This window comes from Rhincodon typus, chromosome 3 (assembly GCF_021869965.1).
Source record: "Rhincodon typus isolate 14 chromosome 3, sRhiTyp1.1, whole genome shotgun sequence".
NCBI classification, from domain to species: Eukaryota; Metazoa; Chordata; class Chondrichthyes; order Orectolobiformes; family Rhincodontidae; genus Rhincodon; species Rhincodon typus.
In genome coordinates this window covers 31,303,554-31,324,721 of record NC_063334.1, presented here as the reverse complement: position 1 = coordinate 31,324,721, position 21,168 = coordinate 31,303,554, and the positions used below count along the sequence as shown (strand labels likewise).

Sequence of the window (21,168 nt, the reverse complement as noted above, 5' to 3'; positions counted from 1 at the left end):
GTCAGCTTTCCTGCTCCCCTGATGCTGCCTGGCCTGCTGTGTTCCTCCAGCTCCACACTGTGTTATCTCAGACTCCAACATTGGCAGTTCTTACTATCTCTGAACAAGATTGATATGATGTCATTTAGGATAGTGAAGCAGTTTACCGGGAACACTCGCATAAGGAGTCCACCCATAATCGCCCTAAATTTTTGCTTTCTCCTTTGGGAGTGGTAATATTCCATTTGCCTGCTGGAACCAACACACTGAAGGCTAATGCATTCTTATTCCAAAAACAAAAGAACGGTGGATGCTGGAAATCAAACAAAAATAAATTTCTGGAAAAACTCAGCAGGTCCAGCAGCATCTGTGGAGAGAAAGCACAGTTAACATTTTGGGTCCAGTGCCCGTTTGTCAGAATATTCTTATTCCATGCAGGTTGTCACTAAATGTTAATCAGGAAGAAGTAACAAGACTAAATAGTCCCGTTTTAGTAAATAGGCAGAATCTGACCAAGTGTTGGCACCAAGGAGCCCTAATTGGAGTCAGTGGTTATCGGGTGAAATTCTCTGTTGGTTGGAGTCAAGCCTGGCACAAAAAAAGAAGATTGTGGTTGTTGGAAGTCAGTCATCTCAGTTCCAGGACATCTCTGCAGGAGTTCCTTAGCGGGGTGTCCTAGGCACAACCATCTTCAGCTGCATCATCAATGGCCTACCCTCTGCCATAAAGTCAAAGTGGCAATATTCACTCCACAATGTTTAGCAGCATTGACACGCCTGTGACAGTCCATGTCCTTATGCAGCAAGACCTGGACAATAATCCACCTTTGGGCGAATGTCTGACAAGTAACATTTGTATCTCTCAAGTTCCAGGGAATGACCACCTCCAACAAGTGAGAATCTAACCATTGCTAACCTTGACATTTGACAGCATCATCATTATCACTGAATTCCCCCACCATCAACAACCTGGGGTTTACCATTGACCACCCAGAAACTCAACTAGAATAGCCATATAAATACAGTGGATATAAGAACCAGTCAGAGGCTAAGGGTTACGCAGCAAATAACTTGCATCCTGTCTCCTCAATGTCTGTCCACTACAAGACACAAATCAGGAGTTTGACAGAATACTCTACTCTCCACTTGCCTGAATGTGTGCAACTCCAACAACATTCAAACCATTTCCAGGACAAAGCAGCCCACTTGATTGGCACCACATTGACGACATTTGAAGTCCACTCCCTTTAGCACCCACACTCAGTACATGCTGCTTCTACTATCGTGACAAGATGGACTGCAGAAATTCACCAAGGCTATTTCAATTACACCTTCCATTTTAGAAAGCTGACCTCTACCACCAAAAAAGAACAAGGGGAGCAGACACATGGGAACACCAACTGCAAATTCCCCTCCAAGCTAAGTGCCAACCTGCCTGAGAACTATTTTGCTTTTCCTTCACTTTTAATCGGTCAAAATTCTAGAAATCCCTTCCTAACTGCACTGGTAGTGTCCCTAGACCCCATGAACAGCACTGCCACCTCCAAGAAAATTACAGATGGACAACAAATGTTGGCCTAGGCAGTGACGCCACTTCGAATGATTAAAAATACAAAATCTAAATGGGGATGTTGAGGCAAACCGTAAGCAGCATTTTGAAAAGTATGAATTTTACCAAGTTGAAGCTATCATGCAAGTGTGCTAGAAGACAGCATGTGCTAGGAAGAGAGATAAAAGATCCATGTTTAACAGCTCATGCAGTTATAATTCTTAAGTGTCCCTGGCTGAATGCATAACTCCTTTCTGTCCCAAGAACTTCACATACTGCAACTCCCTGTATCTGTGTGCTTGAAATAAGGATTGCTGACCCTCCAATCCTGGTCTGGTGTCTCCAGCAATTGAACACTAGATACACTTGTCAGGAAAATAAAAAGTCCATTTGGAGTGTACATTTTATTAGTTTCTTTTGAACTCTTCTGCTTATTTAGTTAAAAGAATTAATTGGAATTTTAAAAAGTCATTTGACTGACACAGTCAAGAATTGTTCATAGTCTTCCTACCTTCCAAGACAGAGAAGACGGCAGGCAGGAAGTTACGTGATGGAAGTTCTGTCTGACTGCCATCTAAGGCACCAAACCTTCCCAGTGAAGCAGTAATTTACTTGTACTGCTTTCAATCCAGTCTGCATTGTGAGCTGTGAATACCAATCTCCTCTACATAATGGAGACTAGACACACCTTGGGTAACAGGTTTGCAGAACAGCACAGTGCACAGTACATAGTCCTGAGCTTTTGGTTGCTTAACATTTTAATTCTCCACCTTTTGGTCCCATGTTCATATTTCTGTTGTTAACCACCTGCAATGTTCCAGTGAAGCTCAGTACTATATCAAATGTCAGCACTTACTGCTTGGATTAAACAATTTCAGATCACAAGCATTGTGTCTTCCATTGTTTTGTTTTCTGCCATGTGCCAATTTGAATTGTTCTCAAATTTTCTAACAACTGTGCGTTATTCTATCATTCACGCTTGCTCTGGCTAAATGCTTTGCCTTTTTGCAACAACTACCAATGTTTTACCTTTGTGCTGACAAAGAAATATGCCTTTGGCATTCCACCCTCTCTACTGCATCCCAAAATTTCCTTTTTGGTTTTCCCTCCAACTCTCATTTTTCAACAGCCAATAACCCATGGTATTCCTGCCTTCAGTTCCAGAGAAGAAGCTTTTAACCGATTCAATGTTCATTCTGGCCTGCATTTCCATAACAATGAAAATCTTTTGCATAGAGACCATTGATTGGAATGGAGGGTGAGGAGTCATGGGGAGGGGGCACTGGGCAAAGGTTGGTATGGAGGCCAGGGATGGGGGCAGAGGACTGGAATTATTTTATTTTTTACTTAAATGTTTAACAAAGTGTGGATACACAGTGGCAGGCTTTCCAACAAGCCCACTGTCAATTCTGGTTGGGTCAGGACTGTTTCTGCCTCCCACGCCAGCCAGAAACACACTCCTACAAAGTTCTGGGATGCTTTGTCTCTAATCAGGTTCACAGAGCTGGGAAGTATCCAAAAAAAAAGTCCTGAATTTTCAGGTTTGCAGATGGAGAGAGTAAAGTATATAGTGCCCTGTGCTTCTATTAATAGAGGCACAGAGTACAAGAGCAAGGAGGTGGTGTTGAATGTTGAATTTGTACAAGACACTTGTTAGGCCTCAGCTGGAGTGTTGTGTTCAGTTGTGGGCACCTCATGTGAATGCATTGCAGAGAGGGTGTTCCCAAGAATGAGGATCTTCGGTTATGAGGATAGATTGAATAAATGGAACCGTTTTTCTTGAGACTAACTGAATGATGAGGCTGAGAGGAGAATTGTTAAAGGTTTTCAAAATCATAAGTGGGTAGCAGAGTAGATGGGGAGAAGCGGTTCCCAGTCATATGAAGATCAAGAAGGCGCAGATTTGCAAAGAAATGTTTCTCACACAGTATTAATACATGGAATGCACTGCATATGGGAAAAGGCAGGAAATTGGCAGGAGGTAATAACATGAGACTAGATAATAGAGCCTGTGTAGGCACAATGGACTGAATGCAGCACAGAAGGAGGCATCAATTCTGTGATTTGCTGAGTTTCTCCTGTACTTTGCACTTTTACTTCAGATTCCCTGCATCTGCAGTATCTTGCTTTTTATGTCCGACCACAGTTGTCAATTTTTGATAATCACAGCAGAATGAGGATCTGAGATCTCAATTATGAAGGGCTGTGCCTTTTTTGTACTGTACATCTTGTTCCCCAATCTGACCTCTGAGTTTTGTGTCTCTATAAAGAAGTCTCCAACCTTTTGCGGTGTTCCTGTTTGTCCCTGACTATGGGGGAGGTGGGGGAGGGGGGTTGGGGAGGGGAAAGATGGATTTGTTGGTACTGTGTCATTAATTACATAGATGACACAGACAGAGAGGGTTCAAATATTTTGCACACTTCCCAAGTGTGATTTTTTTTTGTTTTAAATTCATACAATCAATATGGGTGTCAATGATAAGTCTGCATTTATTGTCCATCTCTTATTGCCCTTGTCGAAGTGGTGCTGTGCCTACCACTAAAATCAATTTTCAATTTCCCATAGTCCTGTAGAACCTCTAATACCGCTATGAGTCCCTCTTGCTAAAAACCTTACAGCTCTAGTTTAAACTTTTCAGAAGATCACATGTTGGGTAATTCTATTTTTTTCCAAAGACATGGGATCTGGACTACAAAATGGCCTTTGGTTTTCCAATACCTCCATCTTAGCTTTCAAACTTCAACAGGATATTGCACATCCAAAAATTCTGTATTTTGAAAGATGTGTTTATTGAAGGAACTTGCAGAAAATTAACAATACTTTCTGCCAATTCTTACTCAATGGAAAAGATAAGTTGGAAATACTTTTTTTGAAAAACAATGAAATGAACCACAGCTCTCAGAACACACATTACTTCCAAAATATTTTAAATTACAAAGTTTGTTTAAAAAGTCCCTAGATAATTCATTAGCGCTATACTGGGACCAAATACCACTCATGTACAGAAATTGTGCAATTTACGTTTTAAGTAATTTGCTAACAATTAATCCATTGTAATTCTGGAGGGTGCCAAAGGTGGATGTTGCAACAAGCAGGAATGTATCGAAGATGACTGATAAGTCACATTATTCTACATAAGGCCTTTCCTGATCAAAATAGATTAAGGTTAAACATAAGGATGATAATGGAGGAACTTTGAGCATGTATCAGATTGGAAAACGAACGCCTTTTAAAGAAGTTGTTCTTGAGTTAAATTATTAAAAATTGCGGAAATCCCGTGACACAAAATGAATTGATCCCTCTCTCTATCTCTCTCTCTCTCTCTTCCTCCTTCTCCTCCTCCTCCTCTCTCTCTCTCGTTGAGAGTAATGCTATCTGAATGTTAGATGTTTCTTGTACAGCAAGGCTAGAATTGATTTAGGGATCCCATGCAACTGAATCTTCACTTAGGGTCAATGAAGCAGCAATGATTTTATTCAAGTGAGAGTTTCAGTTTGGTTACCAGGCTGAGTGCTGCCTAACAAGACAAAAACAGCAGCACTAACTAAACCTGGGAACTGTCCATGATCAAAACCCTTAACAAACTGCAACATCAGTAGTGGCATAATTCTAATTTTGAGCCCCAACAGGAACTAATCCATTCTTGCGAAAACTCGAGATTTATTTTTTATTTACACTCAGAGGTCGCAAACAACATAATTTGTCAACAGATTGAAGATGGAGCGAGAAAGTTGGGGAAAAAAAACTGGCATCAAAGTAGGAGACAGTCATAACTGTGCCCGAAGCTAAGAAGGAAAGGAGAACTGGCATGGGGAGGTGGGGTGGGGAGTAACAGCAAGTGAAACACGAGGAGAGCTTAGCAGAGGAATCATTAGAGGAAGATGTGTTCAAAATTGGCACCATATGGTGTAGTTTATTTTACTTACAATGATAGTTGGAGTAGCTGCCAGCACACAGTACAGGACCAGTGGAGAGATGAAGCTGTCTTCTTCTGGTCCTGGGTATGGCTTCATTAAGTCACCGTCTTGGCAGAAGAACCCCTGGATATGCACCTTGAAGGTGTCTGTGCACTCAAAGTAGTAGGCGAGCAGCACGGTCCCAGCCATAATGACAAGCTGAAAGTATAGCATAGTTAACATAGAGATGAGCGGTCATTAAGTGCCTCAGATTATGTGATCCCAGAATGCATGATCCCTCCATCAACTCACTTATTCTTCTACTTACCAACGTGCTCTCCCCCTTGATCTTCCTTTTTAAGCTATTCTTTTGGCAGATGACATTAATAAATGCTTCATTTGGAACTAGGGGCTGGAGCCTGTTACACGAAAGAACTGATGCTTTCAGTCGCAACTTTACCAAAGGACACAGCAGTGTCACTAATCATTGTGATCAATGTTGGTGGCAACTGCAGAATGTCTTGAAGTTAAACATCAAAATAAACTCTATTTTTATCACCCCATCTGTTTCTGCAGATATTAAGTCTGATGAACTGCTAGAAGACTTGCAATTGCAGTGCTCAATATTTGCCGGGCTAATTAAATTGCGCTTTTCTAAAGACCAGCTGTAGCACACTTCCAAAACACAAGTGCCAAAATCTCAGTCACAGGTCAGAGATTTCTAGTTTTTCCATACAGCAGCAATCATCTTCAAAAGACAGATTTGCTGTGTAAAATTTTACTAGACGTTTATCAATATTTACTACAGTCACTTCGTCATACAGTGCTAGAATATTGCTGGGGGGTGGGGAGAGGGGGGAGAGGGGGGAGAGAAAAAAGGCATGGTCATGTGATATTTGTGGATTTGAAGGATGCTACTACTAATCCTTGTTTCTTTGACTAGGTCTAAGAGCCTATTTGGTTTATCGTGGCAGAGCAGCTCTTGTCTTAACAAGATGTAGTTATTATATGATATCAATTAGGTACAAGCTATATGAGCGAGTTCAACATGGCTTTTAAGAATATTGGGGAAATGTTTGAGCTATTCATCATTTCCCTTCCCAAGGCTCTGTCTTAAGCTTCACCCAATCCGATGATGTTAATCTTCAGCATTAACCTTTCAGTACAAGAACTTGATAGAACTGTTACCACACTCATCCAGACAGTTACTGCAATGTTTGAATTCTTCAAAACTGCAAACATTGCACATCAAATACCATTCAATTTCTGTCTAGTCTCGGTTAGTTTTGGTGCCTCAAACGGAATAGGTTTGAGATGCACCCTGACTGTAGAATAATTGACGTCTGTTTCAAGGTGTAAAGCTCCTGGCTCTTATAAAATAACATCCTACTTATCAAGCATAAAACAATGAGATATTGTGTTCGCTGTCTATATCGTGCGATTTTGTCAGGGTGTTCAGTCACTCTGATCAACAGCATATTGTCAGTTGTATCCAAATTCTTTACCCAAATTCCATGAATCAATTTTAGAAATGTAGGCTAGGCCAGCATTTATTACTTATTCCTCTTTGCCCTGCAGAAGGTGCTGATGAGCTGCCTTCCAAAACTGCTACAGTCCATGTCCTGTAGATACATCTACAGGCATGTTTTCAAGGGAATTCCTGGACTTTGCCATTGGGTCAATGAAGTAGCATAATTCAGAGTTAGGATGGTGTGAGGTTTGAAATTGATGGTGTTCCCACATGTCTACTGCCCTTGCCCTTCTATGTAGTACAAGTCATGGGTTTAATATATTCTGTATGAGGAGGATCAGAGTGTTGTTTGCATGCAACTTGTAGATGGTACATACTACACTTGCAACATTCACTTCCTCCATCATTGCACAGTAGTGGAAGTGGGATGTCATTCAAGTGGGCTCCTTTGTCCTGGATAGTGTTAAGTATTTTGTTGTTGGAGCTCTAATCATCTTGAGTCCACCTCTCCACATTCCTGTTGCATTTGTTGCAACCAATCTATTGATGCCACACCATCCGTGGGTGGAAACAAGGAGTTATACTTGAACTTCCAGAGACAGCAGATGTATCTGTTCTAGTTCCTTCAGGTCCTAGTAAATAGGCCTGACCTTCTATCAGTGGACTTGATGTTATCATGCAGTATATCATCTTGTTATTCAAGTTAAGTGCCTCTTTGCTCTACAATGATGTATCCTCTACCACTAAGCACTAGATAGGCTGAAGACAAAGCAGAGACACCAAGGAAGATTGATGGCAGGCAATAACCTCTCTCAGCCCTTACCTAATGCCACATATTGTAGGATTGCCAAATACCACAAGTATCAGAATGGTCATCTTAGAAACTACCATACTTCATATGCATAGACTAACCTAGATAACTGGTGAAAGCTAACTAATAATTTGTAATATGGGTAGGAAGTATAGCCCCCACAGCCTTTTGATGCTCTGAGGTTGGCAGCTTTTTGATGTATTCTAAGTTTTGGAGTCCCAAGACAAGTTAGATATGGAGGAGCAGGGGGGTTCAGTAATTGTGGTAGAGAAAGACTATTGCAAATCTTGATGGAAAGGCTGAGAAAGGACAGGAATTCCTAAAATGGGAGGAATTGAGGGCAGAACATGGGGAGGAGATACCAGGCATGGAAAGAGGCCTTTAAATGAGGCACTCCTCCTCTCTCCAAATCCTGAAACTGTACCTTTTTCACATTGTGTGGGATGTCCTGCTGGGCATCTCCCTGTCCCCGAAGTCTTCCAACATTCTTCAAAATTGAGCTGAGGCAGGGAGTAATCCTTCAGTGGCCAATAATTAGCTGCCTAAAGGTCCCATTGGGATCAGGGCAGGCCATTCACACGGCCATATAAAAAGTTCTGGCATGGGCAGGAAGACAATCGGAAGACCATGCAATAAATTTCATAGGCTATTCCGCCTGCTTGCAAACATGTAGGGGTTCATGAAATTGTTCCCAAGGTCTTTAGTGAAAAATGGCTCCAAAAGATAAGACCATGGCCTGCAACAACATGCCGTTACACTGCAAATGCAATGGTTTGTCCTTCGCACTGTCAACTTACTTGACATTCCTTAACCTCTTCAGAAAAAATGAATCAACAACCTGAAAGAAAAGCCCTAAATAGGTGCACAAACATCAAAGGCAAAATAAATTTAGATTTTGTTTTCAATTCTGTTTTCCAGCATTGTGGAGTCTTGAATAACTTTGGGCATAAAATTACCTAATATCTAAGCGGCCCTAACTTAGTGTTATCGAAAACTACTCTCTATCTATCAAGTGGAGCTTCAATCTTCAAATTTTACATAGGCTTCTCTTCCCAGAAGTATCAGCTAATCTATTATTCTGAGAAGTGAATATTAATTAACTTTATTAAAAAATGCCTTATAGCATGTTTGAGCCAATTCTTATCAAATCCAGCATAATTCCAATCAAATTCAGAATTAATTATCCTTCAGTTGAATGCTGACAATCCCCCTTGCTTTTCCCCATCACTCCCTGTACCAATGATCAAATATTGGAAGTCAATTTTTTGTTAGCTGGACAGTTGGCTTTCAATGCAGTAATGCCAACAGTGTGGGTTCAATTCCCAGCCCAGCTGAGGTTACCATGGAGAACACTCCTTTCAACCTCTCACCCTTGCCTGAGGCGTAGTGACCCTCAGGTTAAGTCACTACCATTCATCTCTCTTTGAGAGTAGCACCATTTGGACTGTGGTGACCTTGCTAATAGGCTCTGCAGACCACCTTCAAACAAATATTTGTATTTATTCCTGAAATTAATATTGAGCAATAAATTTATGCTTGCAATCAATGCTGTTTGTAATTGAGTTCTGTGTCATATGGCTTTTGTCAGACTGATTGGCTGCTCCATTGTTCGCCAACTTAATCACCCTCTGCCTGGCTCCAAAAGACACTGCACTTTTCCCTTCAAAGACACTTTCTAATATCTCTTTCTCTCATTCTCTCTTTTCCCTGTTTGAATGCAGTGGAAGTTCCTTTAATAGCATTGTGGGTCAACCCATAGCAGGTGGATTGCAGCATTTCCAAAATGGCAACTCACTACCACCTTCACAAGGGCAATTGGGGTTGGGCAATTAATGCTGGCCAGCCAGTGACCCCACATCCCACATTGAATTAATTTTAAAAAATCCAGATCACCAGTCCATAAAGGAATTATCTTCTCCTCTTACTTTGTACTGAGTGCCTGGCCATCACATTTTCTTAAAATAAACCTTAATACAAGCTGGCACTATCTGTCAAACTGTGTTGGACCTCATCCTCATCTTTTCCAGTCTCTGTGTAAAATGTTCCTATTCAATACACTGTAAAGCAAACAGGGTGGTGCCCAGTCAAGATCATGTTATCTATTTCATATTTTGGACCTATGCTGAGAAGTTGCCATGTGTGTGACATGTTTATTCACAATGCTTTAAAATGTCCACTCCCATGCTTCAGTTCCCTTGACAGCTTTGTTTAGTTTCCCTGAGTCCATATCCAGGCTTAACAATTCAAACATAATCTGCATCAGTAGTAACTAGGCTCTCATCATTAAACACAGAATAACTGAAAACAGCACATTCTCTCAAATCCTTATTTCACAGGGCATCGATGTTGTTAGAAAATCCATCCTAATCACCCTTAAGGTGACAATGAGTTGCCTTCTTGAATGCAGCTGAGTTGAGAGGGTTCCTGTGACACAATGGTAGTGATCCTACCTCCCAGATGACGAAGCCTGGGTTCAAGTCCCACCTGATCCAGATGTGTGTACTAGCATCTCTAAACAAGTTCAAAAATATCTACAACTGAGTAGATTGTTGGGCCACTTTTAGCAGCCATTTCAAAATTAATCACATCATGGTTATGAGTTTGAAACCGATGTAACCCGCCTCTGCATCAGCATGACATGCCAAGACAAAAGGAATTAAGAGATGTGTAAATACAAGAGACAAATGGCAAGCAATTATGTGAAAGACAAAGTGCCAGACTTGAAAGGGGAATCAACAGATAAAGAGAAATGACTAGTGAAACATTCTAACAGCCATTCAGAGCAGCAAAAATGCATCAGAGAAATGACAGTGAGAAAATCAATGAAGAAAAGTTGATACACATAGTGGTGGCGTGGCAATATTGTTAGTTAGCAACTAACTAAAATTCCATCAATATAATCTGGGATTGAAAGCTGGTCTCCGAAATGAGGACTGAAAAACTTCCATCAATTTTCTTTCATCAAATAATGGTGTGGTACACTAATGCTCTTTCAAAGAGGGAACTTGGTCACCCTTAACCAGTCTGGCCAATGAGCGACTCCAGACTCTCAATGTAGTTGACTCTTAACTGCCCTCTGAAAGGACAGACCAAGCTGTCTAGCTCAAGAGCAATTAACAACATTGGACAACAAATGCTGTCTTTGCCAACAACACTTGGAATGCAAATTGTGTGACTTTTACAAAGAACAGACAGCTCCTCTGTTTGCCACTTAATAATGCATGCATTGAAGATGAAATCAAAAACATATCATGGGAGCAAGTGTGAGGTGTAGATATGAAGGAGGGACAACAAAAAAAAACCTGGAAATGGACAAGCAGAAAGACAGTGATACTGAGAGTCAAAGTGTTCAGAGTGTGCAGTAAAGAGAGAATTACAGGAAGAGGGGCACTTTATTTTCTGTTCAGGCAGCATCAGGGGAGAACTACTGGTAATTTTTAAAAAGAGTAAACATATCATCCCTGGAAATTTGTCAAAAAATTCTAATTCTCAGGCTGTGTGGAAAAGAAAATGTATATTGTAGGATATACTTGCTAAATGCTGAAATATAACTATCATCTGACCAGCAGAGAACTTCAGAGGTGTACAGTCATACTTTGGACAATACACTATATAAAATTACATAGAACATTCTGAACGGAAAATGACCATTCAGCCAATCAGATCCCATGCAGTGTTTTGGCTCCATTTGGACTCGGTCCTATCACTCTTCTTTTAATCTGGTCAACATGATTTTTTTTAATGTTTGTAGCTTCCCCTTCAAATCAGCTATGCAATTCATTTCAACAATTGGCTGTGGTGGTGAGTTCCACATTTTAACCACACTCTGTAAAGATATTTCTCCTGAGTTCCTGGCTGAGTTTATCAATGTCTTTCATTTTTGATGGCCCCTGGCTTAGGTCTTCCTCTACACACACACACAGAAACAATGTCTCCTCTATCAAATCCCTTCAGAATCTTTAAAGATGTCTGAGATTGGTTGTAAATGTGGCATTGCAAGACCTGGTCAAAAAGGTGATGACCAGGATCACTTCCCTGTCCATCACACCTGGACTCTTGTAACAAGTGGGATTGATTTGTGTTATCTATTTTCTACTTCATTTTGCTATGGAAATAATGATATATGCCTATTGATTTTGACTCTAGGCTGCAGTCTGTTTTAGCAGGGAGCCATACTTGGATTTGTAATAATATGTAGATCATAAGAGCATATGGAAAACTAGCAGGCCCCTTGAATTACTTGGCTTTCAATCACATCACGCCTAATCTGAGTATAGCCCTTTCTGGCCTGCCCCCATAACCTTTGACCTCTCCCTACCTCACCCACCACCGCCCTCCCGCCAAACAAAAAATCAAGCATCTGTTTAACTCAGTCTTGAATATACACAGTAACTGGTCTCTGAAGGAGCAAATTCAAAGGATGAATGACCTTTGACAGAAGAAATTCCTTGTCATCTGCATTTCAATTGGAAATCCCCTATTTTGAAACACTACACCAACCCCCCACACCCTGTCCCAGAATGTCAGAAAAGGAAAATTGTCTCCACATCTACCATGTGGAGACCCTGTCAAGTTGGTTATTTCTTGATTTAAAGGGACTATGTTTTTTCCTGCCTCCAAAGCATTGTGCAAACTTTGGTTCTTGCTCAGCATAGGCATGGTTGCTCCCAAGGTCACTAGTCAGGTCAATGAGCTGGGAGGTAGTCCCAAACTACAGGTGATTTCTAACTGTTTGCAATAACAATAGTATTCATATGGTATATTTAACATAGGAAACTGTTTTGTTGGAGCACCTCCAAACCAAACTTTTGGCACTGAGTCTTGAAAGGTGATACCAGGACTGATGGTAGATATAGATTTAAAGTATATCTTAAAGGAGGAACAGAGATAGCTAAGGCCAAGGAGTTTCAATAGTTGACTTAGAGGAGAGTTTTCTCTGCTTGCAGAACATGGAATGCAAAACGGAAGCAACAGAAAAAAAGAATCTCACGAGCGCTTGTGTTGAAACTATATTCAAATTGATGCAGCAAGGTTATTGAGGTGGCATAAATTTCAAACATCTTCCAAAAGCATCTGTTGTAAACCATCTGTTTCTCTCCCAGAGAGTGCTAGAAGGTATTGTGAGAGAGTGGGATATAATGGGCGAGGGGGAGAACACATGAAACTTTAATATCGAAAAGCAAAACTCTGCAGATGCTGGAAAGCTGGAATAAAAACAGAAAATGCTGGAAAAACTCAGCAGTTCTGGCAGCATCTGTGGATATAGAAGCAGAATTTGCAATTTAAGGTATTGAGTTAACATCAAGTCCAATATGATTTCTTCAGGACTGACTTGTATTCGTATTTGCCTATGAGTGTTAATCCTCTCTCTCTCTCTCTCCTCCGATGCTGCCAGACCTGCCGAGTATTCGCAGCACTTTTTTTTTTACCTTCACCAAACTCTGTATGATAGGCATTATTTGTTTATGAAGTGTGCTCCATGAAATGGTGGAAGCAGGTTTAATAAATTTCAAAAGAGAATTGGATAATTACTTGAGGGGGGTGGTAAACTTAAAGGATGATGGAAAAGTTGGGAGAAAATTACTTTTCAATGGGTTGGCACAGATAGGACAGGTCAAATTGCTTTCCTTGCTCTATTTGCTTCTGAATCTACTTTCTCCATTTCCTTTAGCTCTTGTCACAGCATAACTCCTATCCAATGTGGGAGGATATTTGACTCCCAGGCTCACTCAAATATCCAGCTGGCACTTCAGCCCTGAGAAAGAGTAGTGGTAATTTTAACTCCAGATGAAAATTAATTGGGTGATAGCAGTTTGGATCAGCTTGGTGTAAGTTTTCCTCAAAGTCACCATTTCGTACTATTGCCCAAGTCAGAATTACTTGGCTCCCTCTCTGCTACATGCGGGCTGTCTTGTGATGCTTTGGTTTAGAGAGCCTGCCTCTGGGCCAGAAAGCTCCAGGTTTGAATCCCATCCCACTACTTGTTGGTCAAGGAAGGGATGTTCACAAATCAGTCAAGCCAGGCTGATTATTGACGTTTAAATCTCTCCTACGTGCCTGTGACATGTGGTCAGGGTGTCAGAGACTCCATGCTTGATGAAGAGTAGTGCCCCCTAAACTATAACCTCTGGCTTCAGATTGTTCCCAGAAAAGCAGAACGAACACAGAAGCATGGCTTCACCTGGTTCATGTGGCTCTAAATGCAGGAAATTGTTTAGGTTTCTACTGCACCATCTTTGGATCCATTGCTCTGTGCACTGCACTAGCCTTTCTGGCCTTGTGCTGTTATCGCTTTCATCACTGAAACACTGCTGCCTTTTCACCCTTTCAATAACCTTCCTCTTTTGTCGATCATGGCTCCCCACTCCTCCATGTTTTGCTCGAATCTACATTTTCTTAAAAGCCCTCCAACATCTTCCATTTTCAACACGAGGTCACTGACCTCCAGTCTTGTTTCTCTACCCACTGGATGCCGCATGTTTCCAGTATTTCCTCTGTTTTTGTATCTCCTGGGAAAGGAGGGAAATGGAAAACAAATGAGCCAGGATTCCTTCTCCTAATTGTACGGTTATAGCCTCTACCCCAAGACAAAGGGTATGACTAATCACCATTTTAACCGAACCATCTAAGCGTGCATGAGCTGTGGTCCAGGATAAGTCGGCGACACAGTAGTAGAAAGAGAAATTTAGAACTGAAAACTTTTATTAATACGGTAAAATGGTAAAGAAAACATTGCCATTCTGCGCATCATCAAGACTTCCCCTGTCTATCCACTCAGGTGGACGTAGAAGAACCCAAAAAATTTCGGAAGGAGAGTGAGTTTGGACTGGGTGGTCAATAAATACAAAGACTAATTATCTGTTCTATTAAGTGAGAGCTTATTTACATAGAATCCCTACAATGTGGTAGCAGGCCATTCAGCCTATCGAGACTACACTAACTGTGCAAACAGCATCCAGCACAGACTCACTGCCCCCCTACCCAGTCCCTGAATGTCTGCATTTTCCACAGCTAATCCACCCAGCCTGCACCTCTGTAGACACCATGGGCAATTTAGCATGGCTCATCCAACAAACCTGCATATCTTTGAACTGTGGGAGTAAACCAGAGCACCCAGAGGAAACCCACACAGACATGGGGAATGTGTAAACTCCACACACAACTGCCAGAGGGTGGAATCTAGAATCATAGAATCCCTACAGTGTGGAAACAGGCCCTTCAGCACAACAAGTCCACACCGACCCTTGGAGCATCCCACCAAGACCCATCCCCCAGTAACCCAAGCACCCCTGAACACTACGGGCAATTTAGCATGGCCAATCCACCTAACTTGCACATCTTTGGACTGTGGGAGGAAACCAGAGCACCCAGAGGAAACCCACACAGATACAGGGAGAACGTGCAAACTCCACACAGACAGTTCCCCAAGGCTGGAATCAAACCCAGGTCCCTGATGCTGTGAGACAGCAGTGCTAACCACTGAGCCAGCTGTGCCGCCCAGGTCCCAGGTCCCAGGCAGTGCTAACCATTGAGCTACCCATGCTGCCCTAAATTTCAACTGTGCCACCTACATTTCAACAAAAAAAAATTTTCTTGTTGTAATGTGGCTGGGACACATTTTGAAAGTGCTGTATAAATGCAAGATCGAAATAGTCTTTCCCCCTTAAAAGCTATGTTAACTCTACCCGACTGCCTTCAGCAGATATTAAACATGAATCACTGTCAGTTCAATTTCACCAATTCTTCAATCTTTGGTTATGTTTTTGACCGTATGTGCAGAATCTATCACACAAACATCTCCATGCATAATATTAAATGTAGTCATTCATGAGACATCATAGGAATTTCTATTTAACCCACTGCCATTCAAAATGCCAATATTGTCAGGATCACTGAAAATTTGTTGTGAAAAATGTAATGAGCTCATCTTCAGCTTGCAAAGCCTGTGACCTGCAAAGGACAAAATCTCCTGCTGCTGTTAATGATAGAGATGGACAATCACAGTAAGCTCCAAGATTTAAAAAAAAAGCAACAAAAATACCATGAGAGTCATCTGTAACTGAGAGGAAAGATAAATCATTTTTGAAGCTAGGTTTGGTTTGAATCTGCAGTTTATGATGCTTTTTCCCTCTAACAGACAGCAATTTATTTGACGTCAAAAGCTGCAAATTGTATCCTTGTGTTTAAATCCTACCATGGCCTTCGTGAGTCATCTCACCACCAGGCCTACATCCCACCTCAGAACCATTCCAACTCTGACCTCTTTGGCATCTGAGATTTTCACTGCTCCACCAAAGAGAGGGATGAGCTGGAGGTTCAGCTAAGTGCTGAAATTTCCTCCCTAAAGCTTTCCAATAAAGTACTTACACTCAGATGACCACTTCTGGCACCTTGTGTATTTGTCATCTCTACCACGTAAGGGTTTGTTCAAGGTATCTTGCTGTAACAAATCCTCTTTTGTCTTTTGCTTTGTCTTGGGCCTACCTAGTGATTAGTGGTAAAGAGTACGCCACTGTAGAATATTTTACAGAAGAGGCACACTGCAACAAAAAAAAAGTTAAACCTGCAAATGACATACCAGTCTGAATTTAATCTTGTATACTTTAAAGTGGATATTCAATGTGACAAGTATGTTAATTTCCAAGAGACTTTTTTTTTGTTCTTCCCTCAAGACTGTTCCTGGATAACAACATATATCTACATTTGGTCAGGCAGAATTACTAGGACTTGAGAGAGCTGGGACAGGTATCACTGCTCTCTCTGAAAGCTGGCATAGAACTCCTTGTCTCCACCCTGTAACATCAGTAGAATAGGTAGAATCAATGTAATATGAACCCTAAAGAACCATAACCTACAACATCGACCTTTCCACAACCAGTCCTGGACTTCCCATGTAGTTGCGACAGTCAAGAAGGCACAACAACACCTCTCCTTCCTCAGGCAGCTCAGGAAATTTGGCATGTCCATAAGGCCCCTCACCAACTTCTAAAGATGCACCACTGAAAGTATATTGTCCAGGTGCATGACGGGCTGGTATGGCAACTGCTCTGGCCAGGACTGTAAGAAGATACAGAAGGTGGTGTGCACAGCCCAGACCATCATGGAAGCCAACCTTCCATCCATGGACTCCACTTACACAGCTCGCCACTATGGAAAGGCTGCCAACATCACCAAACACCCATCGCACCCTTGTAATGATTTACTACAACCTCTTCCATCAGGCAGAAGATACAGAAGCCTGAACACACACACCAGCAGGTTCAGGAACAGCTTCTTCCCAATTGTTATTAGACTGATGAACAGGATCTCTAGCTTCAAATAATGCTGATCTCACCTAGCGCACACCCTATGCAATGTAACCTGTATGCCTTTGTTAAAGTGTTTTTGATTTGTACATCCATTGCTTACTATGATCGGTCTGTACCGCTCATAAACAAAGCTTTACAGTGTACTTTGGTATACATGACAATAAATCAATCAATTAATCTCAACTCTTAGTTTTTATGTTTTTGGTCACTAGTCATCAAGTATCCTTCTGTGACTTTCTGTCAAAGTGCAGTCTGGTGACAATGCTATGAAGCACCTAGGGGTATCTTTGCTATGCCAAAGTGCCAAACAAATGCAAGACTGGTGTTTCCATACAGCTCACCCTCACCTCCACGAGGTGCATGTAAAAAAAAATCCTTTGACACCATTGAGAAAGATAGTGTGTTATCCCCGATGTCCTGACTAAATTGTAACTCCTCGGGTAACATTAGTAACCAGGAACCTATTTGTACACAGCACGATCCTGTGAAAAGCAATATGGCAAATCATTAGATCATCCATTTTTAGTGATGTCATTTGAGGGAGGAGCATCAACAAGGAAAACTGGGAAGAAATACACAACTAGCCTTCTTCAAAATTAGTACCTTTTTGGATCTTTTTCCGTCCCAAAACGACAGATAGGGTTTCAATATAATATCTCTTCAAGGTGTCAGCAACTCTGATGGTACAGCTCTTCCTCAATGCTGCACCATGAACGTCAACTCAGATTCTAGAGTGCAATTTGGAAACAGCCTTCTGACTTGGGAGGTAAGAGTAAGTGGTTTAAAAGGAGAACAAATTTCTAGACTTACCGACCTCACAGTGCCAGGGACCTGGGTTTGATTCCACCTTCAGGCAACTGTCTGTGTGAAGTTTGCATGTTCTGCCCATGTCTGCATGGGTTTCCTCCCACAGTCCAAAGATGTGCAGGTTAGGTGGATTAGCCATGCTAAATTACCCGTAGTGTTCAGAGATGTGTAGGTTTATGTGGGTTATAGGGGGATGGGTCTGGGTGAGATGCTCTGAGGGTCAGTGTGGACTTGTTGGACCGAAGGGCCTGTTTCCACACTGTAGGGATTCTATGATTCTATGACCTAGAAGAAGGATTTTCTGAATTAAAGTGGAATTAAATAGCAGAGCAACTGATTCTAAAATTTTTTGTTTCAAAATGTGACATCAAAGTTTAAAAAAAGTTTAATTTAATTGCATTAGATAATGCAATAGTCAGATGGCAGGATCAGATATGCACAAAGTTTCAAAACCTAAAGATTCAAGGGTTTAAAATCTTCTTCTTGTTAAGGTTGACTGAGTTAAAAAAAAATGGTGTTGAAGACTTTTTTTGGTTGGAAAGTGCAAACCTACATTGTTTGCTACCTTCATAACTGATATTGCAGCTTTGTGGAGAGAATCCATAAGGGCGTGTGACGCACTTTTAACACTGGAAAATATAATTTGTGAAAATGTTTCCAGTCGCTCTGTTAGTTATGTCACTTCCATCCTAGTAGGTAGCATTTGTACCTCTGATTCGGAAGGTTTTGTTCAAGTCTTCGTTCCTGAAATAATCAAAAGCTGAAGGTGGGAGAAGACCACATTGTTGGAGGCAGCATCTTTCAGTTGAAATATTGAATCGAATTTGCCCTTGCAGAAGAATAGAGTCTCATTTTTTAAGAAAAAAAATTGGAATTTTATCTCTGATCCCCTATCTGGCGCTCTGAAAACATTTATCTGGTCTTCATCTCATTCCTCTTTGTGGGATCTTGCTGTTAACAAATTAGTTGTGTCGCATTTTACAATAGTAACCACACTTCAAATGTATGTCTTTGACTGTAAAGCACTTTGGGAATACCAAGGTAATGAAGCGATCTACATAAATTCAAATCTTTGATTTTATGTAGTCTCCATATCGGGGAGGCGGGGAGGGGTGTGGTAGTTAGTCAACTCAGTTGGCTAGACAGCTGTTTTGTAATGCAGAGTAACACCAACAGTGTGGGTTTAATTCCTGTACCAGCTATTGTTAAGGTCCTTCCTTCTTCGATCTGTCCCCTCACCTGAGGCGTGGTGATACTGAGGTTAAGCTACCACCAGTCATCTCTCTCTCTCTTACCAGAGACTGGTCCCTCTGAGACTATGACAACTTTACCTTTATTTACCATGAGATGTGTTCAGATTATACATCTTATTTCTCCAAATTTATTACCTTTTTCACAAAACAGCGTTGTCCAAATTTATTACCTTTTTTCACAAGTACAGCATTATAATGTGAATACTAAAATTGCAAACGCAGTAAGGTTTTTTTAATACAGATTTAATAAAGACAGTGGTTGTCTCTGTGTGGGTGTTTAAAAACCACTAACATGATGAATTTAAATTTAAGTCTAAATTCTCATTGTACTGGATCTCAAGACAACTTCTGCAGTCAAATGCAAACCAATCCAGGGCTCAGCTCCCAGAATGATTAGCAGGAATCTCATTTAATTATACACAGCAGTACATTTAATTAAAAGGAGAAGTTAATTTAGCTATCAGTTCTCAATATGAAGCGTAGGACCTGCAAGTCCACAGGTCAAGCACTATAGTTGTAGCAGATTTCTTTCCTTGCGGACTTTGCAGCTGGCAATTGTCCTTTATATATAGTCTTGGTAATATTTTTAAAGGTTGTTGCTAATTAGGAAGTTAGGGAGTCCTGGGGATTGTTGAGTGAAGAAGGTTGTCTGACATTTAATAAAACAGTGCAATAAACTACAAGGAAGGCCATTGAAGCAGGCAAAATAACTAGATTGGAGATATAATTAGACGAGAATTGAGCTGTGGTGAATAAGTGCTTGAGCAAGGGATAGGCCAGTGGGATTATTTACAAATAACGTGCTTAGTGACCATTCCATGTTCCTCAATATTGCCCATGTATGTCTGATCTTATGACTGTTGCTTTTAGTACAGACTGCTTCAGCTAGAATCAACACACTGCACTTTTGAGAGAGAAGGATCCTTCCAACAATCATTTTGATATTTAAATCAAGCTGTGGACAAGTATTCACTATAGTTTTGATTAGCTGTCATCAAACACCAATGGATTCATATGTTAATATCCTTCCCTCTATCAAAGATGTAAAAGCTTCAAATCAAATCCCTTGGGGATGGGGGAGGCCTTCATAAAGAGCACATTTTGTTGATGGCTGAAGAGACCAATCCATGAAAGACAGGCTCTTTCTTCCACAAGCATTGCAAATGAGTAGTTCTTGGGTATCATTTTGGGATAACACAGTGTGGAGCTGGAGGAACACGGCAGGCCAGGCAGCATCAGAGCAGCAGGAAAGATGACGTTTCGGGTCAGGACCCTTCTTCAGAAATCATTTTGGGTTCTTGTTTTAAGTGTTGGTGGCTGTTACCAAACTGCTGTAACCACTAATCAACATGGTAACATGCATCAGGCCAAAGGTGATGTCACCATTTCCCCTCCATCAACTCATGACTCCTAGGTGTGAAAATCAATATTTCAGTTTTTCATGTCACACTTGTAAGCATGCTTGAAGGGAGCCTTTTAGGCATCATAATAGTCTCTTGACACTAGCTACCTCAGTACGTGATCTTTGTTTGAGCACCAGCATTTTTGGGAAATATGCACTTTAAGCTGACTGCCATATTTGTGATTGTGTCCATCCATGAGATACCCAGAATGTGCAACAAACAATCAAGATAAAACTTGTTGAGCTTCCTTCCTTGGCAGCACTTTGGAAATGTAAACAGCACACTTGGTATCAATTGTGGTCATACCTGAGAGCCAGAAATTAATAGGTTCAGGTTTCCTTCAACAGACTTAAACACAATGGCCCAGGGGCTGTGATCAGTTATGAAGAAAGGGCGTTTATTACTGATCACAAGGAAAAAGCCTTTTGAGGTCTAGCAATCTCTTTGGTGAGTATCTTGTATTACCAACGAGTGATACACAGATCCTTTACTGGCCATTCCTAACATGAAGCTGGAGTGATCTCAAAGTTAATGTTATCGAAGCAGCTGATCACATGAAAAAGGATTTTCACAAATATCCAAACAGGAAAAAAAGAACGGGAATGCATAATCACAGCAGGCCAAGCAGCATCAGAGGAGCAGGAAGGCTGACGTTTCAGGCCTAGACCCTTCTTCAGAAGGGTCTAGGCCT

The 21,168-nt window shown here is 41.2% G+C and overlaps 1 protein-coding gene across 2 annotated transcripts in view; it reads right to left on the bottom strand.

The window, feature by feature from the left end:
• The window catches only part of plppr1 (phospholipid phosphatase related 1), a 101,898-nt gene that overhangs the window by 38,816 nt on the left and 41,914 nt on the right, over positions 1–21,168 (bottom strand). For both annotated transcript variants that reach the window (XM_048595027.1, XM_048595026.1), the window contains exon 3: positions 5,455–5,643. In XM_048595027.1, coding sequence (XP_048450984.1) covers positions 5,455–5,643 — 189 coding nt within the window. The remainder of the gene's footprint in view (positions 1–5,454; positions 5,644–21,168) is intronic.